Here is a 24,334-nt window from a genome sequence, read left to right as displayed (position 1 = left end):
TTGCCAACAACTGAGGTTAGGCTAATTGGCCTATAATTTTCCATCTTTTTCCTTGTTCCCATCTTGAACAGGGGGGTTACAACAGCGATTTTCCAATCCTCTGGGACTTTCCCGGACTCCAGTGACTTTTGAAAGATCATAACTAACGCCTCCACTATTTCTTCAGCTATCTCCTTTAGAACTCTAGGATGTAGTCCATCTGGGCCCGGAGATTTATCAATTTTTAGACCTCTTAGTTTCTCTAGCACTTTCTCCTTTATGATGGCTACCATATTCAACTCTGCCCCCTGACTCTCCGGAATTGGTGGGATATTACTCATGTCTTCTACTGTGAAGACTGACGCAAAGTACTTATTTAGTTCCTCAGCTATTTCCTTGTCTCCCATCACAAAATTACCAGCGTCATTTTGGAGCGGCACAATGTCAACTTTTGCCTCCCGTTTGTTTTTAATGTATTTAAAGAAACTTTTACTATCATTCCTAATGTTACTGGCTAGCCTACCTTCATATTTGATCCTCTCTTTCCTTATTTCTCTCTTTGTTATCCTCTGTTTGTTTTTTGTAGCCTTCCCAATCTTCTGACTTCCCACTACTCTTTGCCACATTATAGGCTTTCTCTTTTGCTTTGATGCATTCCCTAACTTCCTTTGTCAGCCATGGCTGCCTAATCTCCCCTCTGATAACCTTTATTTTCTTTGGGATGAACCTCTGCACTGTGTCCTCAATTACTCCCAGAAACTCCTGCCATTGCTGTTCTACTGTCTTTCCCACTAGGCTCTGCTCCCAGTCGATTTTCGTCAGTTCCTCCCTCATGCCCCTATAGTTACCTTTATTTAACTGAAACACCTTTACATCTGATTCTACCTTCTTTCTTTCAAATTGGAGATTGAATTCGACCATATTATGATCACTGCCTCCTAAGTGCTCCCTTACTTTAAGATCTTTAATCAAGTCTGGCTCATTACATAACACTAAGTCCAGAATGGCCTGTTCCCTCATGGGCTCCATCACAAGCTGTTCCAAAAAGCCCTCCTGTAAACATTCAATGAATTCCTTTTCCTTGGGTCCACTGGCAGCATTATTTACCCAGTCCACCTGCATATTGAAGTCCCCCATGATCACTGTGACCTTGCCTTTCTGACATGCACTTTCTATTTCGTGGTGCATTTTGTGCCCCCGGTCCTGACCACTGTTAGGAGACCTGTACGTAACTCCCATTATGGTTTTTTTGCCTTTGTGGTTCCTCAACTCTACCCACACAGACTCCACATCATCTGACCCTATGTCATTTAGTGCTATTGATTTAATTTCATTCCTAATTAACAAGGCAACCCCGCCCCCTCTGCCCACCTCCCTGTCTTTTCGATAGGTTGTGAATCCCTGGATGTTTAAATGCCAGTCCTGAACCCCCTGCAACCATGTCTCTGTGATGTCTACCACATCATACCTGCCAGTCACAATCTGGGCCACAAGCTCATCTACCTTGTTCCGTACACTGCGCGCATTTAAATATAGCACCTTTAATTCTCTATTGACCGTCCCTTTTTGTTTTCTTAGTGTGATGGACCTTGGTTTACTGAGCCTTTCCATACACTGTGTCATATTTTGTGGGATGGGGACTATCGTAACCTCTCCTGAGTTTTGTCTTTTCGTGCTTTTTTGTATTCCTAAGCAGCTACGCTTCCCACTGATTCCTTCACCGCTTGGTTCCCTGACTTTCCCTTCCCCCCCCAATCTTTAGTTTAAAGTCCTATTGACCACCCTATTTATTCTTTTCGCCAGAACACTGGTCCCAGCTCGGTTCAGGTGGAGACCATCCCAACGGTATAGGTCCCCCCTGTCCCAAAACTGATGCCAGTGTCCCATGAAAAGGAACCCCTCTTTCCCACAGCACTCTTTCAGCCACGTGTTAACTTCCCTTATTCTTGCCTCCCTATGCCAATTTGCACGTGGCCGGGCAGTAATCCGGAGATTATGACCCTTGAGGACCTGTTTTTTAATTTGAATCCTAGCTCTTTATAATCTCTAAACAGGTCCTCTTTCCTAGACTTGCCTATGTTGTTGGTACCGACATGGACCACAACAACTGGATCCTCCCCCTCCCTCTCCAGTATCCTTTCAAGCCGGTCAGAGATGTCCCGCACCCTAGCACCGGGCAGGCAATATACCATGCGGGACTCTGTATCCTGCTCACAAAGGATACTATCTATCCCCCTGATAATAGAATCCCCTACAACTACAACTTGCCTATTTACTCCCTCCCCTTGAATGGCCTGCTGAACCATGGTGCCTTGGTCAGCTGACTCATCCTTCCTGCAGCCCTGTTCGCCATCCACACAGGGAGCAAGTGCCTCATACCTGTTGGACAGAGTCAAGGGCTGAGGCTCCTGAGTTCCTGACTGCTGGTTCCCTTTACCTGCCTGACTTGCAGTCACACCCTGCCGTCCCTGGCCACTGGCAGGATTTAAACTACTTACTCTGACAGGTGTGACTGCCTCCTGAAACACAGTGTCCAGGTAAGTCTCCCCCTCCCGGATGTGCCTCAGTGTTTGAAGCTCAGACTCCAGCTCATCAACTCTGAGCCGGAACTCTTCGAGCAGCCAACACTTACTGCAGATGTGGTCGCTGCAGCTCGCAATGGGATCTGCCAGCTCCCACATCAAGCAGCTCAAGCACATCACCTGACCAGCCATCACTAATTAATTAATTAGTTTAATTTAAGTTTATGAGTTTAGCTGTGTTTTTTTTTTAAATTTGGGGCAGATTTGCTATCAAGCTATGAGCTTGGTTCGACCCGGACCCCCACCACCTTCGAAAGCACCTTTGCCACCCCCACCCAGAACCCCTGTAGTGCCGGGCATGACCAGAACATGTGGGTGTGATTCGCTGGGCCTCTCGAGCATCTCGCACACCTATCCTCTACCCCAAAAAATTTACTAAGCCGTGCTCCAGTCATATGCGCCCTGTGTAACACCTTAAATTGTATCAGGCTTAGCCTGGCACACGAGGATAATGAGTTTACCCTACGTAGGGCATCAGCCCACAGCCCCTCCTCAATCTCCTCCCCCAGTTCTTCTTCCCATTTCCCTTTCAGCTCATCTACCATGATCTCCCCCTTTTCCCTCATTTCCCTGTATATGTCTGACACCTTACCATCCCCCACCCATGTCTCTGAGATCACTCTATCCTGCACCTCCTGCGTCGGGAGCTGCGGGTATTCCCTCACCTGTTGCCTCGCAAAAGCCCTCAATTGCATGTACCGAAATGCATTCCCTTGGGGCAACCCATATTTTTCCGTCAGCGCTCCCAGACTCGCAAACGTCCCATCTACAAACAGATCTCTCAGTTGTACTACCCCAGCTCTTTGCCATGCTCCAAATCCCCCATCCATTCTCCCCGGAACGAACCTATGATTGTTTCTTACCAGGGACCGCACTGAAGCTCCCGTCCTTCCCCTATGCCGTCTCCACTGCCCCCAAATTTTCAATGTAGCCACCACCACCGGGCTTGTGGTGTATTTCTTTGGTGAGAACGGCAACGGTGCCGTCACCATTGCTTGCAGGCTAGTCCCCCCGCAGGACGCCCTCTCCAATCTCTTCCACGCCGCTCCCTCCCCTTCTCCCATCCACTTACACACCATTGAAACATTGGCGGCCCAATAGTACTCACTTAGGCTCGGTAGTGCCAGCCCCCCCCTGTCCCTACTACGCTGCAAGAATCCCCTCCTCACTCTCGGGGTCTTCCCAGCCCACACAAAACTCATAATACTCTTCTCGATTCTTTTGAAAAAAGCCTTCGTGATCACCACCGGGAGGCACTGAAACACAAAAAGGAATCTCGGGAGGACCACCATTTTAACCGCCTGCACCATACCTGCCAATGACAGGGACACCATGTCCCATCTCTTAATGTCCTCCTCCATCTGTTCCACCAACCGCGTTAAATTAAGCCTGTGTAATGTACCCCAATTCTTGGCTATCTGGATCCCCAAGTACCGGAAGTCCCTTGTTACCTTCCTCAACGGTAAATCTCTCTGCTCTGCTCCCCTGGATGCACCACAAACAACTCACTTTTCCCCATGTTCAGTTTATACCCTGAAAAATCCCCAAACTCCCCAAGTATCCGCATTATCTCTGGCATCCCCTCCGCCGGGTCCGCCACATATAGCAACAAATCATCCGCATACAGAGATACCCGGTGTTCTTCTCCCCCCCCGAGTACTCCCCTCCACTTCCTGGAACCCCTCAATGCTATGGCCAGGGGTTCAATCGCCAGTGCAAACAATAACGGGGATAGAGGACATCCCTGCCTCGTCCCTCTATGGAGCCGAAAATAGTCAGACCCCCGAACATTCGTGACCACGCTCGCCATCGGGGCCCTATGCAGCAACTTTACCCACCTGATATACCCATCCCCAAAACCAAATCTCCTCAGCACCTCCCACAAATAATCCCACTCCACTCTATCAAATGCTTTCTCGGCATCCATCGCCACCACTATCTCCGCTTCCCCCTCTGGTGGGGGCATCATCATTACCCCTAGCAGCCTCCGTATATTTGTATTCAGCTGTCTCCCCTTCACAAACCCAGTTTGGTCCTCATGAACCACCCCCGGGACACAATCCTCTATCCTCATTGCCATTACCTTGGCCAGAACCTTAGCGTCCACATTCAGGAGGGAAATGGGCCTATAGGACCCGCATTGCAGCGGGTCTTTTTCCTTCTTTAGGAGGAGCGATATCGTTGCCTCTGACATAGTCAGGGGCAGCTGCCCCCTTTCCCTCGCCTCATTAAAGGTTCTCATCAGTAGCGGGGCCAGCAAGTCCATATATTTCCTATAGAATTCAACTGAGAATCCATCTGGTCCCGGGGCCTTCCCCGCCTGCATGCTCCCAATCCCTTTCACCACTTCCTCCATCTCAATCTGTGCTCCCAGTCCCACCCTCTCCTGCTCCTCCACCTTCGGAAATTCCAGCTGGTCCAGAAAGCACATCATTCTCTCCTTCCCATCCGGGGGCTGAGCTTCATATAATCTTTCGTAAAATGCCTTGAACACTCCATTCACTCACTCCGCTCCCCGCTCCATCTCTCCCTCCTCCTCTCTCACCCCCCCTATCTCCCTCGCTGCTCCCCCTTTCCTCAGTTGGTGGGCCAGCAACCTGCTCGCCTTCTCCCCGTATTCGTACTGTACACCCTGTGCCTTCCTCCATTGTGCCTCTGCATTACCCGTAGTCAACAAGTCAAATTCTACATGTAGCCTTTGCCTTTCCCTGTACAGTCCCTCCTCCGGTGCCTCCGCATATTGTCTGTCCACCCTCAGAAGTTCTTTCAACAACCGCTCCCTTTCCCTACCCTCCTGCTTTCCTTTATGTGCCCTAATAGATATCAGCTCCCCTCTAACCACTGCCTTCAGTGCCTCCCAGACCACTCCCACCTGTACCTCCCCATTATCATTGAGTTCCAAGTACCTTTCAATACACCCCCTCACCCTTAAACACACACCCTCATCTGCCAATAATCCCATGTCCATTCTCCAGGGTGGACGCTGTTGTTTTTCTTCTCATATCTCCAGGTCCACCCAATGTGGAGCATGATCCGAAATGGCTATAGCCGTGTACTCCGTCCCCGTCACCTTTGGGATCAGTGCCCTTCCCAAAACAAAAAAATTTATTTGTGAATAAACTTTGTGGACATAGGAGAAAAACGAAAACTCCTTACTCCTAGGTCTACTAAATCTCCAGGGGTCTACTCCTCCCATCCTCTCCATAAAGTCCTTAAGCACCCTAGCTGCAGCCGGCCTCCTTCCGGTCCTGGACCTCGATCTGTCCAGCCCTGGGTCCAGCACCGTATTAAAATCTCCACCCATTACCAACTTCCACACTTCTAGGTCCGGGATTCGTCCTAGCATACGCCTCATAAAGTTGGCATCATCCCAGTTCAGGGCATACACGTTCACTAATACCACCGCCTCCCCTTGCAATTTGCCACTCACCATCACGTATCTGCCCCCACCATCCGCCACTATAGTCTTTGCCTCAAACATTACCCGCTTCCCCACTAGTATGGCCACACCCCTGTTTTTTGCGTCTAGCCCCGAATGAAACACCTGCCCCACCCATCCTTTGCGTAGTCTGACCTGGTCTATCAGCTTCAGATGCGTCTCCTGAAGCATAACCACATCTGCCTTAAGTTTCTTTAGGTGTGCGAGTACCCGTGCCCTCTTAATCGGCCCGTTCAGCCCTCTCACATTCCACGTGATCAACCGGGTTGGGGGGCTCTTTACACCCCCCCCCCCCCCCTTGACGACTAGCCATCTCCTTTTTCAATCCAGCTCCTCACCCGGTTCCCACGTAGCCGTATCTCCCCCAAGCGGCGCCCCCCCGCCCCGACCACCCCCCCATACCAGCTCCCCCTTCTCCCCACCAGCAGCAACCCAAGTTAATCCCCCCCCCCGCTAGATCCCAAACTAGCGTAATTGCACCCCCTATGTTGCTCCCAGAAGTCAGCAAACTCTGGCCGACCTCGGCTTCCCCCTGTGACCTCGGCTCACACTGTGCGAGGCCCCCGCCTTCCTGTTTTCCTGTTCCCGCCGTGATTACCATAGCGCGGGAACAAAGCCCGCGCTTCCCTTTTGGCCCCGCCCCCAATGGCCGGCGCCCTCAGCTCCTCATCCTCCCTCCCCCCCTCCCCCACGACATGGGGAAGAGAGAAAAGTTACAGGGTCGCAGGATTAACAACTTGGGAAGTCATCTCTTCCCTCTTTTCCCCCCCTTCATCCCACATATTCACCCCCCCCACTTTGTCCCAAACGTTCTTTTTATGGCCCGCTTACTCCAGTTTCTCCTCGACAATAAATGTCCACGCCTCATCTGCCGTTTCGAAGTAGTGGTGTTTCCCTTGATGTGTGACCCACAGTCTTGCCGGTTGCAGCATTCCAAATTTAATCTTCCGTTTGTGCAGCACCGCCTTGGCCCGATTAAAGCTTGCCCTCCTTCTCGCCACCTCCGCACTCCAATCTTGATATACGCGGATCACCGCGTTCTCCCACCTACTGCTCCGAGTTTTCTTTGCCCATCTGAGGACCATCTCTTGTCCTTATATCGGAGAAATATCACCACTATGGCTCGAGGAATTTCTCCAGCCCTCGGTCTTCGCGCCATAACTCGATAGGCTCCCTCCACCTCCAGCGGACCCGTCGGGGCCTCCGATCCCATTAACGAGTGCAGCATCGTGCTCACATATGCCCCGACGTCCGCCCCTTCTACACCTTCGGGAAGACCAAGAATCCTTAAATTCTTCCTCCTCGCATTATTCTCCAGCATCTCCAGCCTTTCCACACACCTTTTGTGTTGTGCCTCGTGCATCTCCGTTTTCACCACCAGGCCTTGTATGTCGTCCTCATTCTCAGCAGCCTTTGCCTTCACGACCCGAAACTCCTGTTCCTGGGTCTTTTGCTCCTCCTTTAGCCCCTCAATCGCTTGTAATATCGGGGCCCACAGCTCCTTCTTCATCTCCTTTTTGAGTTCTTCCACGCAACGCCGCAGGAACTCTTGTTGGTCAGGGCCCCATATTAAACTGCCTCCTTCCGACGCCACCTTGCTTTGTGCCTGCCTTCCTGGCCGCTGCTCTCGAGGATCCACCGCAATCCGGCCACTTTCCTCTCTTTTTTCCATCCGTGTCCAGGGGGGATTCCCTTCTGGATTCCAGCACAGTTTTTTTGCCGTTAGAATTGCCGTTGGGGCTCCTATCAAGAGCCCAAAAGTCCGTTCCACCGGGAGCTGCCGAAACGTGCGACCTAGCTGGTCATCGCCGAACCTGGAAGTCCCAAAATCATAGCTTTATTTAAGTAAAAGCTATATTGTGGTCTTTGTGGAATACTACGCAATCCAACCTAAATAAGCAACACAAATAACCCCACAGCAAGAACATGGGTTCCCACACAGATCAGGTGTAGCCCATCCCAATGATACAGGTCCTACTTTCTCCAGTACTGGTGCCAATGCCCCACAAACTGGAAACCACTTCCCCCACACCGGTCTTTGAGCCTGACATTCATCACCCTAATCTGATTCATCCTGTGCCATTTCAGAGATTATGACCTTTGATAATCTGCTTCGAAATTTGGTGCAAGCTCCTCATGCAGAATCTCCTTTTTTGTCTTGCCTATATCATTGTTACCTGCATGGACCATGGTGACTGGGTCAACCCTCATCCAGTGCATGTTCCTCTACAACCCTGAGCAGTTGTCCTAAACCCTGGTACCGGGCAGATAATACAACCATCTGAACTCATGTTGTTTGATGCAGAGAACAGTGTCAATCCATATGGCTTTACTATCCCCTATATCAGAGTGAATTAATAGATTTAGTAAAAGGGGGGTACAGATCTAACATCCCTGCATTTGAATAAAGAGCACGTGATAGTCAAATGCTCTACCACAAGGGTACAGTTTCTATCAAACCCATAACAGCCAAGCTTGGGATGAAAGGTTTAGTAATACAAGATTGGAAATTGAACAATGTTCTGTGTACTGACTAACTGTATAAGCAGTATGTATCTGTGACTTGGTGGAGAGAGCTGTATTAGAACTGAAAGCTGTATCAGAGGTTTCTCTGGGGTGGTTCCCTCCATGCTTGAATCATGAATAAACTATTATAACTTGTCCCTGAGTCTTCTATGGTTAGTTGAAAGAAGCCCCCCACAACAATTTGGTGTAGACGGCAGAATACACTTATCGGATTATCGGAATGTCTCTGTGTGATATGGTACGAATTAAGTAATGGCATGGTGGGAAAACTGGTCAATGGGAAGACTGGTCAAAATGTTTGATACAATGTAAGAAAGGCTGAAACTACTCATTCCAGCTAGACTTCCATAGTGTGCGCTCGGAATCAGAGGCGTCCCTCTGTAAATTTTGAACTTCAGTTATCTCTGGCATGCCCTTTGTTCCTAATGCAGGTACCTGGTTTAGAGCCTGATTAGCCCCACTGGGAACAATCAGAGAGGCTGATATAGCTGCAGCCTTAGCAGCTGAATCAGCACGGGCATTTCCTAATTGAGCAGGAGTGTCCTCCTTTGTGTGTGCAGCACATTTAATAATTGCCAATTGATGCCAATAGCATCAAGGAGATTTTTAACCCAAAGAGCATTTTGATTGGGAGCTCCCGCAGAGGTGAGAAAGCCTCGCTGTTGCCAGAGGCGACCAAAATCGTGGGTCACGCCAAAGACATACCTAGAATCAGTGTAAACATTAGTACTTTTATCTGTGGCCAAAATACATGCTCAAGTAAGGGCAAATAGCTCGGCTTTTTGTGCGGAGACAGGGGTCTCGAAGGCTGCTGCTTCCTGCATGTCAGGAACTGCCATCAACATAAAAAATTAGATCTGGATTATCAATAGGCCGGTTCGTTAAATCCGGGCGAGGCACGGTAAGGAAGTGATTCCGAAGCAAACAATCGTGTGGCGGGTCCGCAAGGTTATCGGGGGGTTGTTCGAGGCACACTGCAGGATTTAAGGTAGAACATTAATGAAAAGAGAGGTAGGGGTTTTGCAATAGTGAAACCTCATAGCAGCTCAAGCGGGCTTGAGTCAGATGCTGGGTTTGCTGAGACGTTAGGAGAGCCACAATAGAGTGCGAGGTATGCACTTGTACTGACTGGTGAAGGGTCAGATTAGAGGCTGCCTGTGCTAACAAATGGACAGTCGTAAGAATTTGGGTGCAGGGAGGTAGACTGCAAGCTACAGGATCCAATTTCGTAGAATAGTAGGCGACCGGGTGACGCCGGTCGCCGTGTTCTTGTGTAAGAACACCAGTGGCTCATTCATCAAGAACATTAACGTACAACTGAAAGGGTCTGTCATACATAGGTCGTCCTAGCGCTGGGGCGGTAGCCAGGGCGTTTTTGAGAGTAACAAAAGATTGTTTTGCTGAAACAGGAAGTTCAAACTTAAGAGGAGCATTTTGAGAGGAGTACGGAGTTAAATCTTTAGTATGGACAGTAACATTTGGAATCCATTGTCTGCAAAAGTTCACCAATCCTAAAAAGGCTCGCACCTGCTTGGGCGATGTAGGAAATGGGGTCTGCAGTATAGGAGTAATGCGTTCCTAAGTAAGGGAGCGATCCGTAGCACTTATTAGGACACCCAAAAATTTGACCTGCCATTGGCCTTTATGAACTTTAGCGGGCAGGATCACATATCCCCATGAATGGAGACGGATGAGCAGGTAAACGGTGTCACGCTGGTTGAAGTCAGGGCTGGCAAGGAGTAAGTCATCAACATATTGGATGATGGTGGAGCCACCACGAGTTGATAATGTCACTAACTGGGAGTGCAATGCTTGTGAGAAAAGGGTTGGAGAATGAATGAAGCCCTGTGGGAGCCTAGTCCAAGTGTATTGGTTGCCCTTAAATGTAAAGGCAAACAAATACTGTGATTCAGGGGCGAGGCGTATCGCAAAAAAGGCATGTTGTAAATCAACAAGGGTGAAAACAGTCACTTCCGGTGGGACATTACTAAGGATTGTCGCCGGGTTTGGGACAATAGGATGTAAGGGTTCCACTATCTGATTAATACGTTGGAGGCCTTGGACCAAATGCCATTCGGATGGTCTTCCTATCTTAGGAACTGGAAGAATCAGGGTGTTACAGGGCGATTGGCATGGCACCACAATTCCCTGTTGAAGGAACAATTGAATCATGACCGAGACTCCTTCTTCAGCATCGGGGCGCAAAGGGTACTGTGAAATCGAGGGCAACGGCATGTCAGGTTTAACTTTAATAACAACGGGAGGGACATTAGTGGGACCAACTTCGTGTTTGGAGGCCGCACATAAATCTGCGGGTAGTTCAGAAGTCGTTGATTGGACTGAACAATGGTGGTGCAGTGTGCCAATGAGGACAAATGGGCGTTGAAAATATTCTAAAGTGCATGCGGGTAGGATTTGACTTCCATTAAAGAAAGGATCAGCTTGTCCTCGTAGTGCAGCTGCCAGAAATCCCAAGGACTTGGCACTGTAGCCTTCGTTCATAGAAAGGGTCACGTGGGGTGACACAAGTCCCGACTGACGCCAGAGGCCATGGGGTAAATTGACAAGAAAGGCAGACCCTTCTTTTCCCTTAGCGAGGCCAAGAAAGGAAACGGATTGTAGAGAACCGAGGGCGTCTTGGTAAATGCTCTCCAAATCAGGCGAGTATCCTGTATGATCGTAGCAAACAGTGACATGTGGATCGGGAATATCTAAGGGAGGTGAAAAGTGTGAGGGATCAAAATCAACCGACCACCACTGTGGAATAGTGAAAAGGGGAAAATTTTGAAGCTCGGCCTGCGGGATAGCTGATATAGTAATGCCGTTATCAAGGCAAACAATTTCCACCTGCAAGGGGCACAGCAAGTCACGTCCGGCCAGGTTGACACCGCGGACGCGGGTAACCGTGAAAGGGTTGCAACATTCCCGGCCCTCAAATTGAACAGTGAGCGGCTTCGTAAGCGGATAAACAGCACCTTCTCCCATGAAACCAGCAAGTTCCACATGCTTATTTGAAAGGGGAAAGCAATGTTTCTGAATTAATGTCCAGTCTAGCGTAGAATGAGTCGCTCCGGTGTCAATCAGGAAGGGGATAGGCATGCCCTCTATGTAAATCGTAGCGGTGGGCTCGTCAGAGTGGTCTGTTGAGAGGACCGGAAGGTTCAATCTGACTAGTCAGTAGGGGTTAGAGGTAGTGAAGGGTGTCTGCCGACGGGATTGAAATCTACCTTGTCGTCGGGGTGCTGGACAATCCCTAGCGTAGTGGCCTGTACATTGACAGTTGAAGCAAGTGACATTATATTTGGCAGGAGGACGATGTGGAGGAGCGCTGTCAAAATCCTCCATGTGTGGAGTGAAGGGGTAAGGAGCCTGTGAGCGGTAACCAAATTCAGGAGGGTCCGTGCAATCTGGGCGATAGTAACGTGAATCTGTCTGAGAGTTTTGACCTTTAGGAGCTCTTCTTTGAGAGGGATGTTGGATGAATTCGGATTTAATTTTGAGCAAAGTGTCTTTGTAACAGGTCTCACGGTTGCGGCCATTGCTCCAGTAATAAGACACAGCACGTTTCATTTGAGGTTAAGAATTGTCAGACCTTAGGTTGTAGTGATAAATCAAAAAAAGCCTGATTAACAGAGATGAAGGGTTGTTCCATATTCACGGCTCGCGTATGTGACTGAGTGTGTGTTGCTATGGGGGATGTGTTAGCAGGAGTTTCATTGGCAGTGGGACCATAAGGGGGAGTCTGGACTTGGGACGGTGGAATTGTAGGATCGGGGACTGAAGGATAAGGGTGGGGTCCAGGGGTCAAATCCTCCTCCTCTTCCGTACCGCCTGAATAGGGAAACATCGGCATGCCAGAGCAACTGGGAGGATCCTCCTTTCGTTTAATTTGATGGGCTAGCCCTCCCTGCCTATTGGTTGGAGATTTTTCATTTTCGCCTTGTTGTTTATGCTTTCTATCCCAAAGTTCACATTCCAATTTTAAAGTCTTCCAATTTTTTGCTTTACCATCCACACAATCATCCACACAAACACCTTTTCTACGGGCATTATCGCCCCAACTCATTAATAGTGATTGTTCGTGGCATTTAGTGGACTGTTTCTTCCACTCTGAAATTAAAAATTTCCATTTGAAGCCGGCGTTTCTCTGCAAAATGATTTTCTCAGCAGAAATGCAATTATCGTAGTTCCAAGTGCCCCCTAGTGGCCAAATATCATTACCCAATTTAATGCAGGCGCTGCAGATAATCTCCGGAAATTACGTTCTTGAGAAGGGTTTTCGGAGCACATGAAAAATAGAGGGGAATTGCCCCCGGTTTTGTCTAAACTCTGTCCCATAATGTCAATAAAATGTGCCCCTGGCAACAAAAGAATGATCAAAAAAATCCCTGGTATCAAATTGCAGGGTCCCTGACCCAAACTTAAGCCTGTATAACAAGAGGTCCCTGACCTAAGGCTAAACACAATTGGGGTCCCTGACCCTAAGTACTCTTCTAACAGTACAATTTAGTTTCGAGCACCGTTACCTGTTTAGTTACTTCCGTCAGGGATGAGGGGTCGAACGACCAATCCGAGAGAGAGAGAGAGAGAGAGACCAAGGTTAATCTTACCTTGTGCCGGCGTCCGCCTCTTCCCTCCGGGTCTGGCTCGATCACTTCTTCAGTCCCCCACTGAATTCACTCAGGATATTGGTAACTGTTTGATACAATGTAAGAAAGGCTGAAACTACTCATTCCAGCTCACCAGGCCCATGTCAAGAAATGCTGCCCTAACCATTTCAGACTGTAAGATTGATAAGGCCAACTCTGCATAACTTGAAGTCTGAAAAGATCAGCGAATGTTGAGCCATTCCAAAACACCGGACCTCGGCAACTCCTGATAAAACTAACTCGCCATAACCCAGGAATTAAAACAAGCTGTAGGAATTAAAACAAGATAAATTCAGGCCTCCAAGGACAAGATAATGGTATGAGTGATGTGACCAAAAATGGTCTGTCCTATGCTTCCGTTTGTATTTCCGATCAAATTCCTGACTATACTGTTGTCACGCAATCTTGATAATGATAATGTATAAATATTTAGCTAATTCACTGCGAAACGCAGAACTTGTGAAAGACACAGCAGTTTTGTTGACTGCTCTCTGACTTCAAGTTTCAGCCAGTACTGCATGCAGTTGTTTTGAAAATAAAACTTTGTTATTCTGTTTTAATGAGTGTGTTGAATCTTTCTACTACAGAAGTGGGAAAATATTGACTTTAACATCTGTTAACAGGATGAATATATTTTATTTACCACTCATAATGCAGAAAGCCTGCCCGAGGATGGGTCAATTTGAGTATCAAAAGAATCTGAAAAGAAAACTTGGACGAGAGGTGACAAGGTAGGAGGCAGAACCATGCATGGACGCCAGACTTCGGGATGAGTTAAGAAGGCAGAGCCATGCTGGTGGTCTACAGTCAGGAAAGATAGAAACTGAAGCCATGCAGGGAGGCCAGACTCCTAAAAAGGTACCACATGTCATCAAGTTGCTAAGAACTAAGCAGGTTCAAAATCAAACTCCAGAGACAGTCAGGTAATCCCAAAGGTTGTGTTGCCTGCCTGGTGCTTGGGTTTGGGATATCTCATCTGGGCTGCAGAGGAACTTTGAGTGGGAGGGTAAAGATCCAGTTGTCTTGAACCACGAAGGTGGCAACAATATAGGTAGAACAAGGCCAGAGGTTCTGCTCGGGGATTATGAACAACGAGGAGCTAAATGAAAAAGCAGAATCAAAAAGGTAAAAATCTCTGCATTACTACATGAGCCAAGAGCTAATTGGCACAGGGCCAATAAGATTAAGGAGGTAAATGTGTGGCTCAAAGGTTGGTGTTGGAGAAATAGATTTGAATTCATGGAACATTCACACAAGTACTGGGGAAGAGATGACCTGTTCCGATGGGGCGGTCTTCATCTGAATCATGCTGGGACCAGAGTCTCAGTGAATTGCACAACTGGGACTGTGGATAGGGCTTTAAATTAAATAGCAGGGGGGAGGGTTCAGTTCTATGAAGAATTAGAAAATCAAAGTTAAAGGAAAATGTAGAAGTGCAGGTTAATGAAGAGGACTTTAAACTAGTTAAAGGGGATGGGGCAGCACCACGGTGCAGTGGTTAGCACTGCTGTCTCACTGCGCCGAAGTCCCAGGTTCGATCCCAGCTCTCGGTCATAGTCCGTGTGGAGTTTGCACATTCTCCCCGTGTTTGTGATCAGGAATTCTCACTCCCCGACTCCGATACAGGCTTCAGTGGGTGCTATTCAGGTCAAACTATATTTGCAGGTTATCCCCCGGTATAACCCATACCTTCACCGAAGATTTCATCTACTTACCACTTAGTAGCATCGATCCTGGGTCCCGCATTGCTAAGTAAGTAAAGTAGACTAATAACCACTGTTTCAAGTTAAAACTTTTAAGTTATTTTATTATTATATATTTTTTTCTCTTTTTAAAAGATGCAATCACTGTCTTTACAGAAAAGTAAAAAGATCTTGCTTCTGGATCCTTCTGGTTGGTTGAAGGGACAAAGATGATTAATGCAGGTAGGGCAGTGGATGTTGTCTATATGGACTTCAGTAAGGCCTTTGACAAGGTCCCTCATGGTAGACTAGTACAAAAGGTGAAGTCACACGGGATCAGGGGTGAGCTGGCAAGGTGGACACAGAACTGGCTAGGCCATAGAAGGCAGAGAGTAGCAATGGAAGGATGCTTTTCTAATTGGAGGGCTGTGACTAGTGGTGTTACACAGGAATTAGTGCTGGGACCTTTGCTGTTTGTAGTATATATAAATGATTTGGAGGAAAATGTAACTGGTCTGATCAGTAAGTTTGCAGACGACACAAAGGTTGGTGGAATTGCGGATAGCGATGAGGACTGTCAGAGGATACAGCAGGATTTAGATTGTTTGGAGACTTGGGCGGAGAGATGGCAGATGGAGTTTAATCCGAACAAATGTGGGGTAATGCATTTTGGAAGGTCTAATGCAGGTAGGGATTTTACAGTGAATGGTAGAACCCTCAAGAGTATTGAAAGTCAGAGAGATCTAGGAGTACAGGTCCACAGGTCACTGAAAGGGGCAACACAGGTGGAGAAGGTAGTCAAGAAGGCATACGGCATGCTTGCCTTCATTGGCCGGGGCATTGAGTATAAGAATTGGCAAGTCATGTTGCAGCTGTATAGAACCTTAGTTAGGCCACACTTGGAGTATAGTGTTCAATTCAGGTCGCCACACTACCAGAAGGATGTGGAGGCTTTAGAGAGGGTGCAGAAGAGAGGGTATGGAGGGCATTAGCTATGAGGAGCGGTTGAATAAACTCGGTTTGTTCTCACTGGAACGACGGAGATTGAGGGGCGACCTGATCAAGGTCTACAAAATTATGAGGGGCATAGACAGAGTGGATAGTCAGATTCTGTTCCCCAGGGTAGAGGGGTCAATTACTAGGGGGCATAGGTTTAGGGTGCGAGGGGCAAGGTTTAGAGTAGATGTACGAGGCAAGTTTTTTACACAGAGGGTAGTGGGTGCCTGGAACTCACTACCGGAGGAGGTGGTGGAAGCAGGGACGATAGTGACATTTATGGGGCATCTTGACAAATACATGAATAGGATGGGAATAGAGGGATACGGACCCAGGAAGTGTAGAAGAGTGTAGTTTAGTCGGGCAGCATGGTCGGCAAGGGCTTGGAGGGCCGAAGGGCCTGTTCCTGTGCTGTACATTTCTTTGTTCTTTGTTCTTTGTTCTATATCCGTGTGTTCTACTACCTCCAAAGCATTTTATTTCCTTGGGGTAGCAGCACCGTAGAAGCTTCCTCATGTCCCTTAGAAACAGCACACAACTCAGTCCATCAGTAACCAAAAAGGTTTTTTGTCCATCACTGGCTGTTAAGTGTCTCCTTTTTCCGTTATCCAAATTGCTTTCCGTTTCTCATCGAATGGTAAATTATGATATCATGTATCACCCCTTGCTTCATTAATTTAAAGGTTCAATTGATCCTGCTTCTATCCCTGACTTTCTCCACATTAATGTCTAACATTGTCCTGAACCATGTATGTCTGCCAACCCCTGATGTACATGAGAGAATATCTTTCTGACAAATTTCCTTCAAATCCCTTTCATCTGCTATCATTTCCCTTACAACATGAAAGTGTATATTTTCCATTACAACATTTGCAATATAATATGCCGACAGTATTCACAAAACCACATCGAACTAACACTATTTCCAAATAAATTCTCCCTATTGTTAAATACACAGTTAAAAAAAATTAAGTCTTATCTTAACCTAACCACACAAATAGACCGTGTTACAACTTTACATAATTGCAACTGTTATCTCAATTTCAATACTAAAAATAAAGTACAATGTCGACACATCCCTTCGTAGCTTTGGAACCAATAGTCATTACATACTAAATATGGCGTGTAAACAACATCAATATTATTTGTGATGTTCTATGTAGTTAAATCAAGAAAACACACTAAACTACCATTATTCCCCCTTTATTAAAACATTCCCACAGTTTAGAAATGCTGATCAAGTTCTCGAACGGCACACATACCCCCATTATCATACATAACGGTCCCTACCAATTTACATGACATTTCTTCTTTAATAATGTTTACAGCTCGTCAATGCAATATTGTTTGCTGCATTGTTAATAATTTTTCCGCCGTGGCATCAAGCTACAAAAATTCTTAATCTACTGTCATTTATCATATTGGGGTTCCTCTTCAGTCGCTGCTGTCTGCCGAGACCCTTAATAACTCCACCATATAGTACATACCCCGTGGAGACCTCAGATCATCCATCAGCTGATGTCCAATTAGAGATGTCTGACCGGAGGTTTCACTACTCAGTAATAATTTGATATTTTGATTTGTTTCTAACCCGTAACGTATTCCTCCGGGCTCTGTCATTTAATTCCCTCAAATATGTAGCCAATTGTCTCATTAGTTTCCCCCCAATCCTGTCTAAAACATTCTTCTCTGGAGTGTAGTTATCTTCCTTCTTGTGAACTGGTTTGTCTGTTATTTATTTTTTCCATCTGAAAAATCAAATGAACAGGTCAAGGGTGGAGAGGGCCCTATTCTTTAGTTTGTACTTTCTATTTTCGTTTGAATTCCCCAGAAGTGCCCTCTCCAGGACTTCCGGCTTTCTTTTGCCACCATTTCTTTCTTTTTTCTTTTTGAACTGGTTTATTTTCCTTATCATTGATGTCCTTCATACAATTAAACTTGTTAAGCCTCCTCCTTCTGTCATTCCACCCCTGAGTGAGATTCAAAGAATCTCAAACTCCTCCTCTTGTGCTCACTCAGTGATCCAATCTGTCAAAACCTTACCCTGATACATTCCTGATATTGCTACTGCATTTACTTGAATTACTTTATTTTGAATACGACTGGATTTGTATGAAGGTAAGTTCCAAACATGACATTTTAACTTCATCATCTGTCTATCAATGCTGCTAACGGGTTTTAATTCACTGTCTTCCCACCAATCGGGTCATGTGTTTTAATTGGGATACAATTTATTTTGCTCCAGACACCGTGCTTCTCTAATTCAACTGTATGTTCACCCAGATTCTGAACAACCTTGTCTTTACATTTTACAGCTTCACTGATTATTTTCCCTGCAGTTTTAGTTGGTAGCTTCACCCACACTTCCTCTGTGTTATCAATTGTTTTAATATCTTAATTTTACCTGCATCTATTTTTATTACATCTTTTCCTGCCATCAGATTCTCTTTTCCTTATACTGCAAGTCATTCTCTTAATCTAACTTTTGATCCAAAATCTTTATTCTCCAAAGCTCCTTCTTCCATGTATTTAACATTCTAAACATAATTTTTTTTTTTGCTAGTGACATTCTTGTGATTGTCGGGCACTAGGACTCTGCGGAGCTATGCAGTGTCAATTTCAATGCTCAATTTCAAAACCTGCAAGCAGCTGACTGCTGGCCAGTACAAACTCTTTATCTGTTTATTCTAAGACTAATCTAGTTCTGAACATACTGATTTACCTCATAATACTGATCACATTTCTACCTGCCATTTATAACTTCTAATTGATGTGAAACTCGGTTTTGCAAAAGACAACATTTTTTAAAAATACAAACACCAAAGGAAATTCACAATTCCTTATTAGACATACACACACTCATTCATCCACTCAGATCTTGGATCTCTACTTTGTAGGGTTTCACAAATTCTTATTAAACACACACGCATTTATCCACTGAGATCTTGGATCTCTATTCCGTAGGGTTTTAGTTACTCTTAACAAAAATTGAGACTCCTCCATGCTGATAAAGTTTCACTTATGCAGAAGTTTTTTGCCTCTGTTAATTTCTTCCACTCTTGTTTCATTTCTTCAACTCTCTTGATCGTGTTTCAGAGCAAGAGGATTATTCTAATTGCCATTTTTTGGAATTCTAAGTTCTGTTCCTGGTTGTCCCTTTCAGTTGCAATCTGAAATTAACAATAAGTACCCTTTCTAGGCCCTATCCAAGGCTAACTAAGGCACTATCTTCCTGTTCTAGTTAAGGGTCGATTGGTTATTGGTCTCTAAAGATTCTAGGCGTCCCCATTTCTCTAGGCTTTAACCTCACAATCTGCCTTACTCTAAGGATGATTTATTCTTTGGCCTCCTTTTACCAGTAATGGATGCAAGATTTTTAGTGCTGTCACCAAGATGTCTTGCAGACTTTTTCTCAGGGTCAGCATCTTCTAGTCTGCTGATTTTACACACCCAACTTGAGCTTCAGTCCCCTCGATCCACAGAATATCCTTACAAAAGTCAATCACACATGACTTTCCAAACTAAACTCAGCAGGTAAAGTTTGACTCACACATAGACTAGAAACTTCTAATATTCTAGCCTTTGTGCCTGTTAGAAACTTCCAATATTCCAACCGTTTCTTGGGAACTAGAAACTTCTAATATTCTAGCCCCCACTCTAGCCCCCATTCTGCTCAACTAGAAACTTCTAATATTCAAGCCTCGCTTTACCTAGAAACTTCTAATATTCTAGGTCTCCACGCTGGATGCCATGGAGAAAGCAAAACAACCGGCTGGACGTAATGAACACAGTGTTAACACGACGGCTGCCATGTAGAAAATAAAGCAACCTGCTAGGCGTAATTAACACGGTTTTAATAAAACATTGGGCGCCATGTTTTTGAAAACTCACCACTCTTCTTAGAATTCCCCCTATACCAAAAAGGGCCGACATTCTAAATGGTGATCAGGAATTCTTACTCCCCGACTCCAATACAGGCTTCAGTGGGTGCTATTCAGGTCAAACTATATTTTCAAGTTATCCCCCGGTATAACCCATACCTTCACCGAAGATTTCATCTACTTACCACTTAGTAGCATCGGTCCTGGGTCCTGCATTGCTAAGTAAGTAAAGTAGACTAATAACCACTGTTTCAGGTTAAAACTTTTAAGTTATTTTATTATAATATATTTTTTTCTCTTTTTAAAAGATGCAATCACTGTCTTTACAGAAAAGTAAAAAGATCTTGCTTCTGGATCCTTCTGGTTGGTTGAAGGGACCTTCAGGCCCAACTTGACAATCAATCTTCTTTAAAGTCTGGTCTTCTTTAGATGTATTCGCTGATTAACTCGGTTGCTGTGTCCTATCTTTCCCATGTACCGAGCTATGAGAGCTGGCTCCGCTGGCTATCTCTGAGCTGACTCTGAGCTGAATCTACCGACTCCTTAAATTCTAGTCTTCCTTAGATGTATTAGCTATTTTAGCTCGGCTGCTATGCCCAGTCCATTTCCCATAGCCGAGCTGACTGTAATCTGACTTTAGCTACTTGTTCCTTCTCTGCTTCTCTCTCTCTCCCTCTGAGCTCTGCTTCTGGTTCTGGCTCTGCCTGCTATCCCCTTTTTTCGGGTTTATATTCTCTTTCTAACAGTTACGTTTTTATGACGTTGTTGTAGGAAAAATCCCTTGTACCAGTGCAGTCAAGAGGCCGAGTCTCAAGGCAAGGTTCAAAGCGTTGTTCTTTATTGTACAATTACTGAAGCCTTCAGGGAGACCCACGCAGCCAGCTCAGAAACAGTGGCTTGGTACACGTTGATCTCAACAATTACACATTCGCTCTGGATTTTTATAGGAATCCAAATACGAGTGGGAACATTTGCTCATACATAACAGTTAAAGGGTAGTTTTGATTTAGATCTCTCAGACAGGTTTAAACTGAGAATATGCATCTTTGTCAATTTGCATCTGTATGGTGTGTGTCCGTGTTGATGAGATTATCTGTGCTCGCTCCGGTGTCCCTCCCTTCTCTAATGTGTTTCCCATTATCTCCCTGATGTGTCTCCTTAACTAAATCAACCTCCGATGTCTGTGGCTGTGCTATGCTTTTGTTTCTGTGTTTGCTAGATGAGGTGTTAATGTCACCTTTGTCCTGCTGTGTGTGTGGGGGACGACAATCTAATCTACACATTTCTTTTATTCCTTCTATTCTGGTTTCTTTGCCTGCCTTGGCCATTTTATTAATATATTATTTTATTCATTCATAAGTCTTTGCAATACAGTTGTGCCATATATCCCACTGCCAGGGTCTTGTCTCGCAGATATCCCGATCTACTGGCCATGGGGCCGTTTTAAGATGCAGCTTTGTGCTATTGCTGGGCAGAACAAGTGTCTTCCATCAGTGCAGAATGGGATTTAAATGAATGTCCATCCGGGTGTCCCCTTCTGCATTGTTGGCACATTATATTATAAACGGTGCCAATCAGTCCAATAAAACAGTCCAATAAATGTTAAACGGTGCCAATCAGTCCAATAAAACAGTTTCATAAATGAAGAATGTTTGATGAGATGAGATAAAAATATGGTCTTGGAAAATGGCCTACTTCAACGTTATTGTAAAGTAACTCTTATTTTCTTTGATTGTAAAACGTATCTTTGATCTAAACCTTCTAATCCAACTAAGTATTCTTTTTGACATGACTTCATCTCATAGATCTGATTACATTGTTTCCTTTGTGATGTTCAAAATGCTTTGACTTCAAGAGGTGTTACTTTTAATTCCTGTCATTTCTATAGTTTTATTTTCCAATGCGTCCACAGCTCAATTTTGACCTTGATTTTGGCTTTAAATTATGTTTCTCGTAGACTGATAGTCTCCAGTTTTCTTTAATTTACCTGGTATTAGCAAATTTTCACACCTCGAATTATCACCAAATTCAACTGAACCTCATCCATTCTTTTCCAGATACTCACTAAGATAGTTACTTTCAATGAAGGTGTGAGCCATTGTTTTTGGCTTCATTCAATATCCTGTTTGTCTTGTTTGCTGAGTCTGCTTGACCAAGGCTACCTGCATTTTACAATCCTGCTCTGGCGGCTGCTGTTAACCCTTTGTGGGATCTTTCCCTGTATCCTCTCATGTTTCTCTCAGACCAGATATTGCCAGACTTCCATGTTTCAAATTACACATCTTTCCATATTTTCAATAACAACTCTGAATACTTTTTAAAAAATTGTTAAAGGGGCCAAGGAATCAGGAGGGGTTAATAAAGTTTCCAAAACACGTAATGAATCTAACTTCAGGTGGAGCAAAAAAGGGAACAAATGCGTGCAGTATACGAAACAAGGTAAATGAGCTTGTTGTGCACATTGAAATTGGCCGGTATGATGTAGTGGGCATCACAGATGCGTGGCTGCAAGGGGATCAGGGCTGGGATCTAAACATCCAAGGATATGTGTCCTTTCAAAAGGACAGGCAGATAGGCAGAGAGGGCAAGTTGTATTGTTAGTAAAGAATGAAATTAAATTGGGAAGGTTCTGAGCGGGTATTTGCGGTCTTAGCCAGGAAAATGGAGGAGAAGGTGGACCCAGACCTTTTGGTAGCGATATTTGGGTTTCAGCGAAGCCGGAGCTCATGAGGTGGAAGGTCGATGTCGTGGCCTTCGCCTCGCTGATTGCATGGCGGTGAATTTTGCTGGAGTGCCGGTCAGCATCGCCACCGGGGGTAGCGGCTTGGTTGTGTGACCTGTACGACTTCCTGCGGCTAGAGAAGATAAAGTATGAGTTAAGGGGCTCTGAAAGGGGGTTTGAGAATAGATGGGGGATGTTTGAGACCGTGTTTGAGGAGCTGTTCATCGCAGGGGGGAGGGGGGGTGAAAAAGGGAAAACATCTGTACAGACTAGTTGATTGCTGGGAAGTATGTTTTCCGGGTGTTTATTTGCTGTAACCTGTTTTGATACATGTTTGTAATAAAATACATTTTTTAAAAATGAAATTAAATCGACAACAAGAAGCGATATAGGATCGGAAGCCATAGAATCTGTGCGGGTAGAGTTGAGGAATTGCAAAGGAAAAAAGACCCCGATGGGAGTTATGTACAGGCCCCCTAGCAGTTGTCAGGATGTGGGGCAGAAAATGAATTAGGAGACAGAAAAGGCATATAAGAAAGGCAATATTACAATTGTCATGGGTGACTTCAATATGCAGGTGGACTGGAAAAATCAGGTTGGTAGCAGATCTCAAGAAAAAGAATTTGTGGAATGCCTACAAGGTGGTTTTTTGGAGCAGCCTGTGGTAGAAACCACGAGGGCACAAGTATTTCTGGATTTGGTGATGTGTAATGAGGTAGACTTGTTTAGGAAACTTAAGGTGAAGAAGGAACCTTAAGAGGACAGTGTCCACAATATGATGAAATTCATCTTGCAGTTTGAGAGGGAGAAGCTAGAATCAGATGTAACGGTTTAACAATTGAATATAGGTAACTACAAACAGATGAGGGAGGAGCTGATTGGAAGGGGAACCGAACAGGGAAGACAGTGGAATAGGTGGCGAGCATTAGTGGGGAGCCAGAGGATTGGGGAGCATTTAAAAGTGATCAGCGGACAACTAAAAAAGCAAAAAGGGGGGAGAAGATGAATTACGAGAGCAAGCCAGCTAGTAATATAAGAAGATAGAAAGTGTTTTTTTGGAAACAAAGAAATGGTAGAGGAACTGAATAGTTACTTTGCATCAGTCTTCATAATGGAAGACACCAGTGGGATACCAGAACTACAGAATCAGGGGGCAGAGTTGAGTATTGTGGCCATCACAAAGGAGAAGGTTTTGGGAAACTGAAAGGTCTGAAAGTGGATAGGTCACCTGGACTAGATGGACTACACTCCAGGGTTTACATTTCAGGGTTCTAAAGGAGGTAGCTGAGGAGATTGTGGAGGCATTGGTGGTGATCTTTTAGGAAACAGCAGGGGCAGGAAGGCTCCCAGAGGACTGAAAAATGGCTAATGTAACACCCCTGTTTAAGAAGGGAGGGAGCCAGAAGGCAGGAAATTATAGGCCAGTTAGCCTGATTTTGGTCATTGGTGAGATTTTAGAGTCCATTATTAAAGATAAGATTGTGGAGTACCTGAAAGTGCATGATAAATAGGACTGAGTCAGCTCGGCTTTGTAAAGGGGAGGTCATGTCTGACAAATCTGTTAGAATTCTTTGAGGATGTAACAAGGAAGTTAGACAAAGGAGAACCAGTGGACATGATCTATTTAGATTTCCAGAAGGCCTTTGACAAGGTGCCATGTAGGAGGCTGTTTAATAAGTTAAAGGCCAAGGTGTTAAGAGTAGGATACTGGAATGGATAGAAGATGGGCTGACTGGCAGAATGTAGAGAGTGAGGACAAAGGGATGGCAGCCAGTGACTAGTGGTGTCCTGCAGGGGTCGGTGTTGGGACCACAACTTTGCACAATCTCCATTAATGATGTGGAGGAAGGAACTGAAGGCGCTGTTGCTACGTTTGCA

The 24,334-nt window shown here is 45.5% G+C and overlaps 1 protein-coding gene across 2 annotated transcripts in view; it reads left to right on the top strand.

Annotated features, from left to right (window-relative positions):
* LOC140426738 (fibroblast growth factor 18-like) overlaps window positions 1-24,334 on the top strand; it is a 313,982-nt gene that overhangs the window by 92,140 nt on the left and 197,508 nt on the right. The window contains exon 3 of one of the 2 annotated variants that reach the window (XM_072511863.1): window positions 13,833-13,906. In XM_072511863.1, coding sequence (XP_072367964.1) covers window positions 13,833-13,906 — 74 coding nt within the window. Of the gene's footprint in view, window positions 1-13,832; window positions 13,907-14,961; window positions 15,101-24,334 lie in introns of those variants that run through there. The other variant, XM_072511868.1, reaches the window with a different exon arrangement.

Source organism: Scyliorhinus torazame, chromosome 7 (assembly GCF_047496885.1).
Source record: "Scyliorhinus torazame isolate Kashiwa2021f chromosome 7, sScyTor2.1, whole genome shotgun sequence".
In the NCBI taxonomy this organism is placed as follows: domain Eukaryota; kingdom Metazoa; phylum Chordata; class Chondrichthyes; order Carcharhiniformes; family Scyliorhinidae; genus Scyliorhinus; species Scyliorhinus torazame.
This window is presented reverse-complemented; position numbering and strand designations above follow the sequence as displayed.